This window comes from Prionailurus viverrinus, chromosome F2, assembly GCF_022837055.1.
Source record: "Prionailurus viverrinus isolate Anna chromosome F2, UM_Priviv_1.0, whole genome shotgun sequence".
NCBI classification, from domain to species: Eukaryota; Metazoa; Chordata; class Mammalia; order Carnivora; family Felidae; genus Prionailurus; species Prionailurus viverrinus.
The window spans coordinates 75793277-75807299 of NC_062578.1; the positions used below are offsets into that span (position 1 = coordinate 75793277).

The window sequence follows — 14023 nt, forward strand, 5'->3', positions numbered from 1 at the left end:
AGTCCTTCAGGCACCATCAACTCCTCAATATTCAGAGTGACCCCCTTTCTCCTCCAAAGCCCGTCCACCCGTGGTGAGGGCAGGTGATGGTAATTCACAGGAAAAAGGAGCTGTCATATAAAAGTTCCAGTGACTAATTTCCTAAGGGAGTGACAAGAAGTGACAACTCCAGACAAAAGGGGCCATAACTACCATGAGGACTTTCTGGCACATAGCAGGTGATCAATAGCTCAATACTGAATGATTTCAGTGGATAGGGAAATTTGATGTGAGAATGGCAACCGTGGTGATGGGGGTGGGGGTGGTGGTAGAGGCAGATTATTAGACACACACTGAGGTTTTGGGTCAGACCAAGCTTCTCTAAGTCCGGCTCTAGTAAGCTGTAAATAGCCTTGGTAAAGTTACTTACCATAGGCGAGCCTCAGTTTCCTCATCTGTAAAAATGGTGATGATGCTAGAACTGCTTTAATAAGCTGTTGTGAGGACTGGATGCGATAATTCACATAGGGTACACGGCTCATTTTATAACTCCACAAATGGCGGTGATTGGGACGAATGTGCTTACCAGTGGTACTGACTCCATTTATGTTTAGACCTCTTGTTGGCTTCCACACCCATCAGTTCTCAGCCTACAAAGAACTACGCATGCCAGTTAAGGGTATGAAGTCCCATGGTATAATATACCAAGTCATTGAATGTGTTGGTGTGACCACTGTTGACCACCAAACCTCTTTTCAAAGGCCTGAACGCTACCAGATTTTTTTTCTGGAAGATTTTGTGTATGAAATGATGCCAACATTGGAATGACAAAAATGTAAAAGTGATAGATGGACACCACGGACACTAAACAGCAGCAAAGACAAATAAAGACAGTCTGATTTACCGGGGATTGTGACATGTGGTTTTGCCTCTTGTTTGTTTCTTATAAAGTTCCATTAAGGTACCCCCGGTGTTACTTAGGAAATAAGAAAAACAGAACAAAGAAAAATTTAAATGAACTGACATTTAAAAACCAGTGATATTTGGCAAAAAAGAAAAACGTCAAGCCCTAAACCATGTGAAATTACTTTCATCAACTGAAGCATTCATGAGGTAACTATTTTAACTGATTAAAGAGTTTTATTAATTGCATTAAAAAAAAAATCTCTCATGAACTTGAGCTATTCTGCTTGCGGGCTGTTCGGCGGGCTGCTTAGCTGCTTTCCTTTCTCTGTCTCTCCAGGTTTATTATGGATTCCTAGTCAACAGAGAACTGAAATAATTGAGCCATTCAGAGGAAATCTGACCATTTTCATGAGCTGTGTCTGCCTCAGCAGACAGACTCCCTTAGAACTCCCCAGAACAGTACAGATGGTCCGGGCACAAGGTCATCTGCTTGTTATTCCAAATAGCCAGGCAACTCACTGGCCAATTACAAAGCAGGCCTTGAGCTTTCTGAGAGTTCTCTTGTTTTACAAAATGTGTTATTCCCACAAAACAGGTTTAGAGAAGTGTTATATGTCATGCCCCCTCGCCCCCTGGCACCTTCTTGTTCCCAAAACGGCACTCTACATGGAATCAACAGATCTGGGTTTGCCTCTAGCTCTGGCATTTGTTCGCCATGTGATCTTGGGAAAATCATCTAATTTCTCAGAATCTCAGTCATGCCAATCACCCTACTTACCTCACCAACATCATGTCTATAAGATGCTTTTTACCATAAAAAAAAAAGTGTTTCCCAAAACACAAAGGGAGTACCTACAGGTTCCAGACTCTCGGCTAGAACTCAAAAAGGAAAGACACAGTACCTGCTGCCCGGAATCCAACGGAGAAAACAGGCATCCAAACAGACAGTCAAAGTAGAGGTAGCTGTGGGACCACAGCCGGTGTGGGGGTGGGGATATCCTGAGGCCATAGAAGGCTTCACAAGACAGATGATGTCTCAGATGATTCCTGGAGGAGGGAGAAGGAAGTGGGGGTGACAGTCTGGTCCGTGAGAAAAGTATAGAAGGATGCTGCCAGTCAAAGAGCTCAGCACATTAGGGAAATGTCCTAGAACTCATCAGGGCCAGAGCCTAAGGGAATATGGGAGAAGGAAAAAACATATAAATATAAGTCTGGCAGGGAAGAGTAACATATATTATTGAGAGTCTTCTATGGATAAAAAATAATGCCTCACATCATTTGGCTCTTATCCTTGATTGGGTCATGTATGAATTTTAATATCTCCCTTTATCATTACTGCCCTTTAAGGTAAGTAGTATTACTATCCCCACTTTACAGGTGAGCGAACAGATGCCCAGAAAGTTGAAAACCTTCCCAAAGTCCCATAGCAAGTGGTCAACCCAGAACCCTAACTTAATTCCGTCTGATGGCATAGTCACTGCTCTGAGTAATCACTGAGGTCTCCTGCCCCAGTGGAGGGTTTTGGCATTATTACACAGGAGCTTATGTTGGACACATTGTAGGACGGACTACATGAGTCCCACTTCTTGGTATTCATAGCCTTGTGTGACCGCCTCTCTTTGTCTTAAAGTTTATTTATTTTTGAGAGAGAGAGAGATACAGAGAGTGAGCACGGGCACGAGCGGGGGAGGGGCAGAGGGAGGGAGACGGAGAATCTGAAGCAGGTTCCTGGCTCCGAGCTGTCAGCACAGAGCCCGATGTGGGGATTGAACTCACAAACTGTGAGATCATGACCTGAGCCAAAGTCGGATGCCTCACCGACAGAGCCACCCAGGTGCCCATCCTCTTGAGTGTGGTGGCCTAACAACTTTTTTCTAACCAACAGAATACAGCAAAGGTGATGAGATGTCACTTTCGTGACTCGGATATATTTAAAATTGTGACTCTCCTCTTGCTAGAAGACTCTGTTCCTTGCTGCCTTTGATGAGATAAGAGGCCATGGGGGAAAGGTCCATCTGGTAAAGAACTGAGAACTGATTCTGGCCAAGAATCAGGAAGGAACAGAGGCCCTCAGTCAAACAACGCTGTAAGAACGGAATGCTGCCAACAATTTGACTAAAATCGGAGTGGATCTTTCTCTAGTCCAGCTTTCACCTGAGACCCAAACCCTGATTTAGGAGAGACCTTGAAGCAGGTGGGTCTCCAGCTAAGCTGTGCCCGGATTCCTAACCCACATAAACCATGAGATAATACACTCATGTTGATTTATGCCACTATGTTTATAATCATTTGTTGCATAGAAATAGATACCCGATACAGAGTCTGTGAAGGGTTTAAACACAGGAATGATCAAGGACAGGTCTGCATTTTATAAGTCGCTTTTGCCAGCAGGGCACACGATGGATTAGACGACAGGCTGGAGAGATCAGCTAAGAGGTTATTTCACAGTGAGTCATGATGGTGACCCACACTGTGGTGGTGACAGAGGTAACGGAGGAAGGGAAAGTAGAGGAAGTGACAGAAGCAGTGTCAGGGGCAGATTCAGCAGCACAGTGGGTCCCACCTGATGCATGTATGGGGCAAGGAGGGAGCACTGGGTTTGCACACAAGGGTCATTCCACTGGACTCACCCAGAGCATAGACCTTGGAGCTCTCAGCAGCCACACAATTGCACCAGCCTGGCACAATGCCACACGAGTCTCAGGGACCCACTGCAGCTGGGAGAGAACTGCTGAGTGTCCAGATGGGACAAGGGGATTCTCCGGGCCCTTTGGGTACCAAATTCTAAAAGTCTTACCTAAAGGGAATTGGACACTTTAGGGGGCCATAGTAGAATTCATCCTCTTAAAATTCAGCCCCAGAGAGGTGCCCTTGGTATCAGACGGCACATCAAAATACCTTCTGAAGGAAATAGTTCTCTCTGGAGAGAACCAGAGGTAAGTAAAAGACAGGTTTCCGAGGCAAGGATGGACCAATAACCCCAGTTCCGGGAAAGACACAGCTGAGAAGATGGGCTCATGGCCTTAGCCACTCACTGGGTGTACTGCCTCCTTACTACTGCTTCTTCCATACTCAGACAAAACCACCACCACCACCACCACCCACCCCGCCATCCAGAATTAACATGAGGCTGAAATGAGGTAAGAACCCTGGAAAGGAAAACATGAAGCACATGTCAGCTGATATTAACATGGTATCCTAACTGAACCTCAGAAAGATCAGAATGTAATCATTGGTGGTATTTGGTTACAGCCCCCCTGGCAAACGAATACAATCACACAGCAATCGGGCTCTAAAACCCATGTAAGTGCACCTCTGCCCATCGAAGTCCACTCGGTTCTCCCGGGATCCCACATGGGCACTTGGGTGCAGAAAGGCCCTGGCACAGCTGGTGTGAACAGGTGGCTGGTCCCAGACCCTAATGGCTGTAAGCAGTGAATGTCACCCTCATAACGATTCAGCTTCCGATACGTGACGGAACAGCTGAGGTCAGGGCAGGAAACTAGAGCAGCAGTTGTCAAAGTGTGGTCGCCAGCATCCCATGGGCGCTTACTAGAAATGCAAACTCTCAGGGTGCACACCAGAATCAGAATCTCTTGGCCCAGGGCCCAGAGATTTAGGTTGTAACAAGCTCTCTAGCTGAATCTTAAACACTCCAAAACTTTGAGAAGCTCTGGCCTGGAGGAAATGTGTCTAACTGGAGCAATGGCTTACTGCACCCCTGGCCAATGCTCTGTGTTAAAGGAAGTCAGAGAGGGACATGTGAGATGCTGTCCGTGGGGCATCCAATGTTCCAGAAAGGAGCAACAAGTAATAATTGAGCACATACTATATGCCAGGCACTGTGTATCTTCTGAGGATACACCAGTGAGTAAAAACAGTTGACCCTTGATCCTTTTTTTTTTAAGTGTTTTTTTGTTTATTTATTTATTTTTGAGAGAGAGAGAGAGAGAATGAACAAGCCAGGGAGGGGCAGAGAGAGAGGGAGACACAGAATCCGAAGCAGGCTCCAGGCTCCGAGCTGTCAGCACAGAGCCGGACATGGGGCTCGGACTCACAGACCGTGAGATCATGACCTGAGCCTGATTTGGACACTTAACCGACTGAGCCACACCAGTGCCCCAACCCTTGATTCTTTAGTGCTGACAGTTCTTTACGTCATGCCACAGACGTGAGAAGGGGAGGAGACAGAGAGAGACTGGCAGGGCAGATAACTTTGAGGGTCAGGAGAACTGACCGTGTTGCCTGCAGAGTGCCTGCGTGCGATCCAAGCAGAGGGTTTAGGTGGAGACACTGCAGCTCTTTATACAAGCTATGACTACCAAGGGTGCCTACAAGGGTCACCCCTGTGTCAGGTGTGAGGGTTGTTATCCCAGGGCCACCAGTGGCTTTGCCCTCGGTCCCTTGTTCTAATGAAGCATCGCCTTCAAAGCCACCCCCACCGGCCACAGGCATTTTTAGAACTCCTCAGTATTCTGCAGCAGTCTTCGGTTTGCACTGCCCCAGAAGCCGACCCTGAGATGGGAATTTGGTACCGGTACCTTATTTTGGAAGACGATTCCTCAAAATATGGAAGATGGTTCCTCGAAGAGAGAAGAGGAAACGGCACCCGTAGGAAAGCCGATGAAGTCAGTGTTAATGAGCGAGTCACTGCTGTGAGTGACAGGGCCCGGTCCTACAGGGGACCCTCTGGGAGACCGTGAAGGTCAGCCGAGAAGCGGGCTGCCCAGAGGCGAGCAAGCACAGTCTGCACCTACCGGATGTCCTCAATCCCTGCTTGAGGGCTGTTCCTGGGCTTTAAGCTTGACTCTGACCTGTCCTGCACACAGACAGAGCCCCCTTCCATAGTCACAGACTTACGATGTCATCAGTGTGGAGGGAGACTGTCTTCAGGTGACCCCCCAGGGCAGCCTACGGGACTCTGTACCAGAATATCTGTTACATAAGCCACAAACATGTGGCATCTTGTATCTGAGCTCTACAAACGCTGTCACCACCAAGAAAATCTGCCATGCTCTCCTTGTGAATGTCAAGTTGGGCAAGATGCAGTTCTCCCTGTCCACTTCTCCATCCTTATGTCTAATGGAATAATGAAATGCCTTCCAGTGAGATGATACAGATAATTTGATCCCTGGCAACAGCAAAGAAATGGTGTCTCTGTTCCTCTGCACGTGATCATGGCTAAACATAAGAAGACATTGGTGCCGACTCAGAAATACCGGAAGCGGCTGATGGTCTTTGGAGGCCACTGCAAGTTGTTGGGGCTCAGGGACCCCGTCTCCTTCATGACTGCCTCTCCAGCACCCCCAGTAGGGCCCACACCGAGCGGAACGGCGTGCTGGCTGGGATCGACTTTCGGAGCTTTAAAGGGCTTTGAGTGTGCCTCATTTCACAGAAGTCTAACTCGCTTAGAAATTCTTAGAGTTTCAAATGGACATGTTGAAAATTCACGCTTTCATTCACTTTTAATGAGAATTTTCTTTTCTCAAGAAGAATCTGCGGGCTGCCTTACAAGTAATTCCACAGCCATCTGGAAGACTTGTGTTGCTACTTAGAAGTGCTAAAAGAGATATATATGGAGGCTGACTCCTGGCGAAATTGGAAACGAAGGGACGCACGCTTTAGCAACACCCACGTCCCTTCCCGGCTTCCCGTCCTTTCTCCCCGTGTCCCCAGAGCTCCAGGCACAGACGGCACGCATGCCTCCAAGTCACACAAACGTTTGAGAGATTTAAGACACTACGCTTCCCACAAACATATTTTGTTTCGCCAAGGATACCTGCAGGAAGAAATCCTCATTTCGCAAGGATGCCTCAATAATGACAATATTTCAAGCACGGTGAGTCCAGGCGGAGAAGACTCAAGGACAAAACAATCTGTCCAGTGCTCCAGAAAGCAGAAGACATTAGCCAACCCGCATCTGCTCTTACGAACAACGCTGGTGGCACCTGGCTCAGTTGGTTAAGCGTCCGACTCTTGATCTCAGCCCAGGTCTTGATCTCAGGGTCAGGAGTTGAAGCCCTGGGCTGGGGCTCCATGCTGGGCATGAAGCCTACTTAGAAATAAATAAATCAATGTAAAAACTGTAAGAAAAGGGCCCCGGTTATCAACAACTCCATTCAGTGCCCACCCTGAGAGCATGTTTATAGGCATCAGGCGCTGTGCTTGGTACCTAAGAAACGACACGGGAAATTGAAGACCTTGAACAGAAGGAGCACACACATCCCAGGGGTGGATGACTCCTGTCACCCAGACATGGCAGTGTGCTGGGAAACAAGTAATTATCTAGACACAGACCCACAGCAAATGTACTCTACGAGCACAGTGCTGTGGGAGGCCAGAGAAGGACGTCTCTAGCTCTGTTGGGATGTCCGAGGAGCCTGCTGAAATCAGAACGGGAAATAAGGAGATCAGAGCAAGAGGAGAGAGAGTGCAGCCCTGTGGTTCCCATGACTGTGGATCAAACAGGCGAAAGAATAAAACTAGCAATTGTAGGCAGGTTTGAAGGACGGCGAAATGTGCCCTGTGGTTGCTACATTTGGTTAAGTCTTTCCCTCTGGGGCTCCTCCAAAAGGAAGCTTCCTGCAGCAGCTAAGAGCTGAGGTTCTGGAAGCAGGCTGCCATAGTTCAAATCCCAGCTCTGCCCCTCACCAGATATGTGACCTTGGGGAACCAAGTTTGCCTTTCTTTGCTTCTATTTTCCCATCTTTAAAATAGGATTATAAGAGACATACCTCCAGGGCACCTGGGTGGCTCAGTTGGATAAGTATCGACTTTGGCTCAGGTCATGATCTCATGGTTCATGAGTTTGAGCCCCACATCGGGCTCTGTGCTGACAGCTCGGAGCCTGGAGCCTGCTTCCAATTGTGTGTCTCCCTCTCTCTCTCCCCCTCCCCTGCTCATGCGCTCTCTCTCTCTCTCTCTCTCTCTCTCTCTCTCAAAAATAAACATTTAAAAATTAAAAAAAAGAGAGAGAGACCTACCTTCTAAGCTTGTTATGATGATTAAGTGAGCTAATGGGTTTAAAGCACTTAAACATGATGCCTGACAAAAACGAGCACTTTGACGTCATTAGGTGCCATTCCTATTATAAAGATTGCAAACTCAAAAGGCAGTGTTTTGTCGGTTTGTTTCTAGAACACAGAAAACCTGCACTCATGTACTCAGTTGTGCATTCAACAAACATTCGTCAAGGGCTGGCCGAGCGCCAAACACAGGTAGGTAAGGCCCCTGCCCTCCAGAGGCTCCCTGGTAGAGCAGGAAGCTGGCGGGAAAGCCAAGCCTTGCGGGGTTGGTACCCCTGTCTGCCGAGGCGGGGGAGGCTGCGCACGAAGATGGACAGAGGCAGTGAGGCTTCAAGGAAACACTTTGATTTGGGTCTCAGTTTGGGGGCTGACCTTTAGGGCATCCAAATCCAAGTGTTTGTCCCGCTCAGTGGGACCCTGGGACAACAGAGCAGGGCAAGGACGTGTGAGCCTGGAGCGAGCACGGAGACAGGACAGGCAGGGACCACGATGCATGTCATCTGATATCTACCCAGAACACCTTGCTGCCGGTGGGCCTTTCTGATCGGGTGGCGATGGTCCCAGCACATCAGTGACACATTCCGACGGGAAGGTGTGGCTGCTAGAACTCTTAGACGAGGAGGGGTGGGAACAGAACTCACAAGGTGAGCAACTCAGGGAGAGAAGGAAAATGGAAGAGAATTTGTGCCATTCTGGAAAGTCAGGGACTCTCTCTGACAAGGTCCCGGGAGCAGGGGACAAATCTCTGAGGGGAGACTGCTAATGGAGTGCAGGGGCTTAGGCCCCACGGTAAGCAGAGCGTGTGGACTTGCATGTTATGTTCGGTTACAAGGGTAGGTTGAGTGAAAACCTGTCATGCTCAGTGCAGCACGTTTTCACAGAACTAGCCACGCCCTCAGAGGAAGGATCCCGAAATTCCCTGCAGCAATAAGACTCCATACTTTCCTGGAAGAATTTTACAATCCAGTCATGTTAGACAAACATTAGAAGTGTTCTAGGGGGGCACCTGGCTGGCTCAGTCGGTTAAGTGACCACCTTAGCTCCGGTCACGATCTCACAGTTCTGGAGTTTGAGCCCCTCATCGAGCTCTCTGCTGACACCACAGAACCCACTTAGGACCCTTGGTCTCCCTCTCCCTCTGGCCCTCCCCTCCTCTCGAGCACTCTCTCTCTCTCCAAAATAAAGGAACTTTTTTTTTTTTTTTAAAGAGGGGCGCCTGGGTGGCTCAGTCGGTTAAACATCTGAGTTCGGCTTAGGTCACGATCTCCCGGTTTGTGGGTTCGAGCCCCGCGTCCAGCTCTGTGCTAACAGCTCAGAGCCTAGAGACTGTTTTGGATTCTCCTCCTCTCTCTTCCCCTCGCTTGTTCATGCTCTGTCTCTCTCTGTCTCTCAATAATAAATAGATGTTAAAAAAATTTTTTAAATGTAAAAAAACTAATAAAAAAGAGAGAAGTGTCCTTTGGGGGCCTGGTTGGCTCAGTTGGAGGAGCATGTGACTCTTGATCTCAGGGCTGTGTGTTTGAGCCCTACATGACATGTAGAAATAACTTAAATAAATAAACTTAAAAAAAAAAAAAAGTGAAGTGTCCTTTCCATGACAGTGAGCTTTCTACTTTTCACTTATTCATGTCTCCAGTCATTAAATGATCATGTGTCTGTCAACGGCCTCTGGGTGACCAGACCTGTTGCAAGTGCCAGGAACGTGATGGACCAAGGGGCTGCTCTTGGGGAGCCGAATTCTAGTAGGGAGACAGAAACTGTAAACAAAGGTCAAATACACGGGGGAAATCTCATACCACAGAGAGTGCTATGTGAGCAGGGAAGGCATCTCGGAGGAGGTGCTGACATTGGAGCAGAAATTGACAGGAAGTGTCAGGATGCCCGCTCCGGGTTACTACTCCATACCACCTCTCTCCTAAGTAAAAACACCTCAACTCTCCCTTAGGCTTAGGAAGAGTGGATGAGATTACCCTTTCAGCTCCCCAGGACCCTATATTTTACAAAAAAGATGATGATGATGATGATGATGATGATGATGATGATGATAAAGAAAGAGTAATAATATTACCCACACCTTGAGTCAAGGCTGTGGTGCTGCCTAGGGATGTTTTACAGGTGTAAACTCATATAATCCTTACAACGCCCCCCTGAGGTCGATGCTGTTATCACCCCGTTGTCCAGACAAGATAAGTGAGGCACAGAGAGACATGGGCAACTTGCCCTGGGCCGCAGCACTAGCATCACCAGAGGCAGGATTTGGACCCAGGCGCTCTGGATCCTAGAAGGTATGTGCCTAATCCCCGGGCAGAGAGGGAGAAGCCAGGTAAAAACAGGAGGAAGCCACAAATAAGGCGCTGGCCTCTCTGGAGTGTGTACCCTGTGGCAGTCAGGCTCCAGGCACAGAATTAGGATTAGGCGTCTCCTCAAATCAATGTCACGAAGGAGGCACCACCAGCACAGCCATTTTACTGATGAAGAAACTAGGGTATGGGAAGGGTAAGTGGTTGGCTCAAGGCAGAGAGTGGAGGAGAGAGAGGCAAAGAAAGAGGGAAAAGGCAACATATTTGTGTATGTTTTGTCTCCCCAAAATGAACGGAGTAGGTCCTTAAATACGTAGGTCCTTAAATCTGCCTACTGGAGTTAAGGCCCAAAAGTATCCGCTCTGCAGAAGCCTGGCTTTTGCACGCGAAGAGTCTGAAGACGGTGCTTAGTTTGCTCCAAATAATACGCACGCTCCTCTCCCAGCTGATAAATATCCCCCGCCCCTCGAGATTCTTCAGTGATTTTAGCCCATTGGCTATTTTAAGACCCAGATTTGTTATTTTCGCTTGTGTTCCTAAGAGATTCTGAACATCCAATCCTTCTCTTTTATCTCCACACATCCTCCCGCCTGATTCACTGAAGGAGCCTAACTTGGGGTCACTTTCACATGCCAGCCCCGTCTAAAGATAGCCCGCCGCACATCATGAAAAGGACACAGTCAGGCTGCATCTGGCGGCCTCTGTGTCTTAGGGCAGCAGACGCACAGTGGGAACGGTGGGGGAGGAGGAGGGGCAGGCCTATCTAGCGCTCTCTCCATGGTCGCAGTGCTTCGAAAGCGCTATTTTAGAGAGAACTTCTTTTCCATGGAGAAAAAGGACATGAATTTGATATGACAAAGTAAGTACGGCGTGATGAGAAAAAAAATTGCTCTGCTAGGATCTTTTATGTTTTCTGATGCAGATCTACAATTCATTCTTAGCAAAGGGAAGAACAAAAATGTCATGTCGTTGTAAGAAACTGACACTGTAGCCCCTAGACTATTTGTCAGTGATTAATAAGAAATAGATTCCCATTTCTTATTTTGGTCTCAGCTCAAGAGGGCTTTTTTTTTTTTTTTTTTCCTGGAGAAATGATAAGATAAGCAGAAGCAATCCTTGAAGGATTTGAGGAAGCCAGCAGTAAGAAGGATGTATCAGCGAGAGTAATACAATTAGAACGAGAGCACTGGAGCTGCCCGTCAGCGCCACCGAGGCACTAACTGACTCAGGCCAAGAATCATCAATGGATGTTGCACCAGTCGCTACTGCTGCAGAGCCGTTATCCCAAACCTCAGGGGCTCACCCGACCATTCTATCTGGCTCATGATTTTGCGGATCAGGAAGTCAAGAGGCGCTTGTCTGCAGTCCTTGCTTGTAGTCACTCGTGTGGTTGCAGTCAGGTGTCAGATGAAGCTTCCCCTGGGCTGGAGCATCCAAGGTGCTCGCTTCCCATGGTGGAGGCTGGTGCTGGCTGTTGGCCAGCAGCTCAACTGTTGACTTGACTGCCTCCGCGCAGCCTCCGCAGCATGGCCATCTTAGGGGCCACGCTTCCCACAGGGCACCTCCCTTTTTCTGAGGCCAACAGCCCAAGAGGACAAGGCAGAAGTGGTATGACCTTTAAGGCTGATCACAGCCTCGTTCCAAGTCAAGAGGAAAGGACATGGACCCCAACTCTGAATGCGAGAATTCTCTCAGAGTTTAGGGCCATATTTTATAAACTACCACCTAGGTTAATAGCGCTGAGTAGGAGTTTATTGGAGAAAGGGTATGTACACAGTCTCAAAGTATTTCTTTTTTTAATACAAAGTTTATGTATTTGAGAGAGAGAGAGAGTAGGGGAGGGGCAGAGAGAGAAGGAGAGAGAATCCCAAGCAAGTTCCACACTGCCAGCACAGAGCCCAACGTGGGGCTCAAAGTCACAGACTTCAAGATCATGACCTGAGCTGAAATCAAGAGTCAGATGCTTAACCAACTGAGCCACCCAGGCACCCCTCAAAGTATTTATTTATCAGAGACTATTTATTTATTAAACAGATTCCTCTACAGTGGAGAAAGCTGACAGGTATAACCTTAACCAAGTGATCAAAGTTAACATCACCCATTACAGGACACACTGCATTCTTTGCCTTCTGATACGAGGTGCAGAGAGGACTCCTGAATTTAAACAAGACAAAACAAGAAGGCCAACCCTAACTCGAGGAACATTCTACAAAACTGGCCTGTGCACTTCAAAAATGTCAGTGTAAATGCAGCAGACAGTCTGTGCGCTGTCAGTGCGCCCTCCCCACAATGTCCTCGGCACTCACCTTTCCAGTGCTTGCAGCTGGACCACTCCAGGGGGCCAGCTAGAAGTGCTGGAGAGGCCAACACCCCTGGACCAGTAGGACGAGAATTTCCACTTTCTCATCTCCTGAAGGGGATAACCTGGGGACACCTTTCTGCACTGTCTGCCAGGGCACCACTTTGGAATATGGGGCTCAGTTGCCCAGGCTGGTTACTTGCTTGAGATCGCAGTCATATCAGCTTCCTTCCCTTCCTTGTTCCACTCCCACCTCCGAGTCATACTGCTTAGTATTGCCTCCCAAATATCTACCTGCATTTGAATCTCTGTTTCAGCCTCTACTTCTGGGACAACCCTGAAGACAGAAGCAAAGACTGAGGAGAGTCCATTGTGGGGTAAAGGTGAATAAAGAGATCCAGAGGAGCAATAGATCACTGCGTGGTCTTGACCTGGAATCAACATCGGGGGGAAATGCTATGCGTGATTTTATTGGGATCATCAGCAAAATTTGAGTGTGGGCTGCAGATGAGGTCATAGTATTATATCAGTGTTAAGTTTCCTGAATTGTACTGCAGTGACATAAAAGCATGTCCTTCCTCGCTCTTAGGAACAGAATGCTGAAGCACCCAGGTATCAAAGAGAGTGTTGGCCACCACTCATTCGAAAATGGTTTGATAAATAAGCAGGAGAGATTTAAAAGAAACTTAGCAATTACTAATATAGTTGAACACCATCTAGGTGCTCAGTGTTTTGTTCTTAAAACTTCGCTGATCCTTTAAGAATCTCTTAAAAAGTTACAAAAGAGTGCTAGCACATCAAAATATGTATGATCAATGTAATAGAAATTAGAAGGAAAAGTACATATACTGAAAAGGAGAGTGCCCACAGCTGACTTTTTCAAAAATGTACCTAATGAGCTTGCTGGCAGGTAATAAACACATATTATGTTGGAAGAGGTAGAACTAAACACATGTCAAATATTTCTCAAATTTTAGATAAATATGAAGATGTCAGGCTTCCAGTGGGTCATTAAGGCAAGTCAGAAAGGAAACTAACACTCTTTGATGTGGCTGGATGAGGTATGTACATTATTCCCCTCTAATGGTGATGTGTGTATGACTAGGGCTGGCACTTTTTGCTTTGATGTGAGCTGCTATAAATTGCACAGCATTGTCACTACTTTGACATTGAGAAAGTGTTACTAGTTTTTTCTGCAGGCTCAGAGACTAGTTAACTTGTCTAGGATCTCACAGCTAAATAAAAGCCACGATTCCGCATCAAAACCTTGACTTTTTCCCCAACTCTCATGTGACAACCCAATTTGCCCTTAAGAAAGAGAGAGGTATTGTCAGCCTGTTTCTAGTCTTTGGAAAGCCTAACCTTTGGCATCTGGCAGGCAATCTTACCATTAGCAGCACTGACCTCCATGAGCCACTGGATGGACTCCACACGGCAGCCCTAATCCATAGTAAAGAGATAAGGAGCCTAATGGGAAATGCTCCAGCGTGCATACCTGGTGTGAATTTCTACCC

General features: G+C 47.5%; 1 protein-coding gene across 1 annotated transcript in view; it reads right to left on the reverse strand.

Annotated features, from left to right (window-relative positions):
• The window catches only part of LOC125156220 (uncharacterized), a 433033-nt gene that overhangs the window by 311495 nt on the left and 107515 nt on the right, over positions 1-14023 (reverse strand). Inside the window, exon 3 of the mRNA XM_047841975.1 lies at positions 1788-1932. Within this exon, the coding sequence (XP_047697931.1) occupies positions 1788-1932 (145 nt within the window). The remainder of the gene's footprint in view (positions 1-1787; positions 1933-14023) is intronic.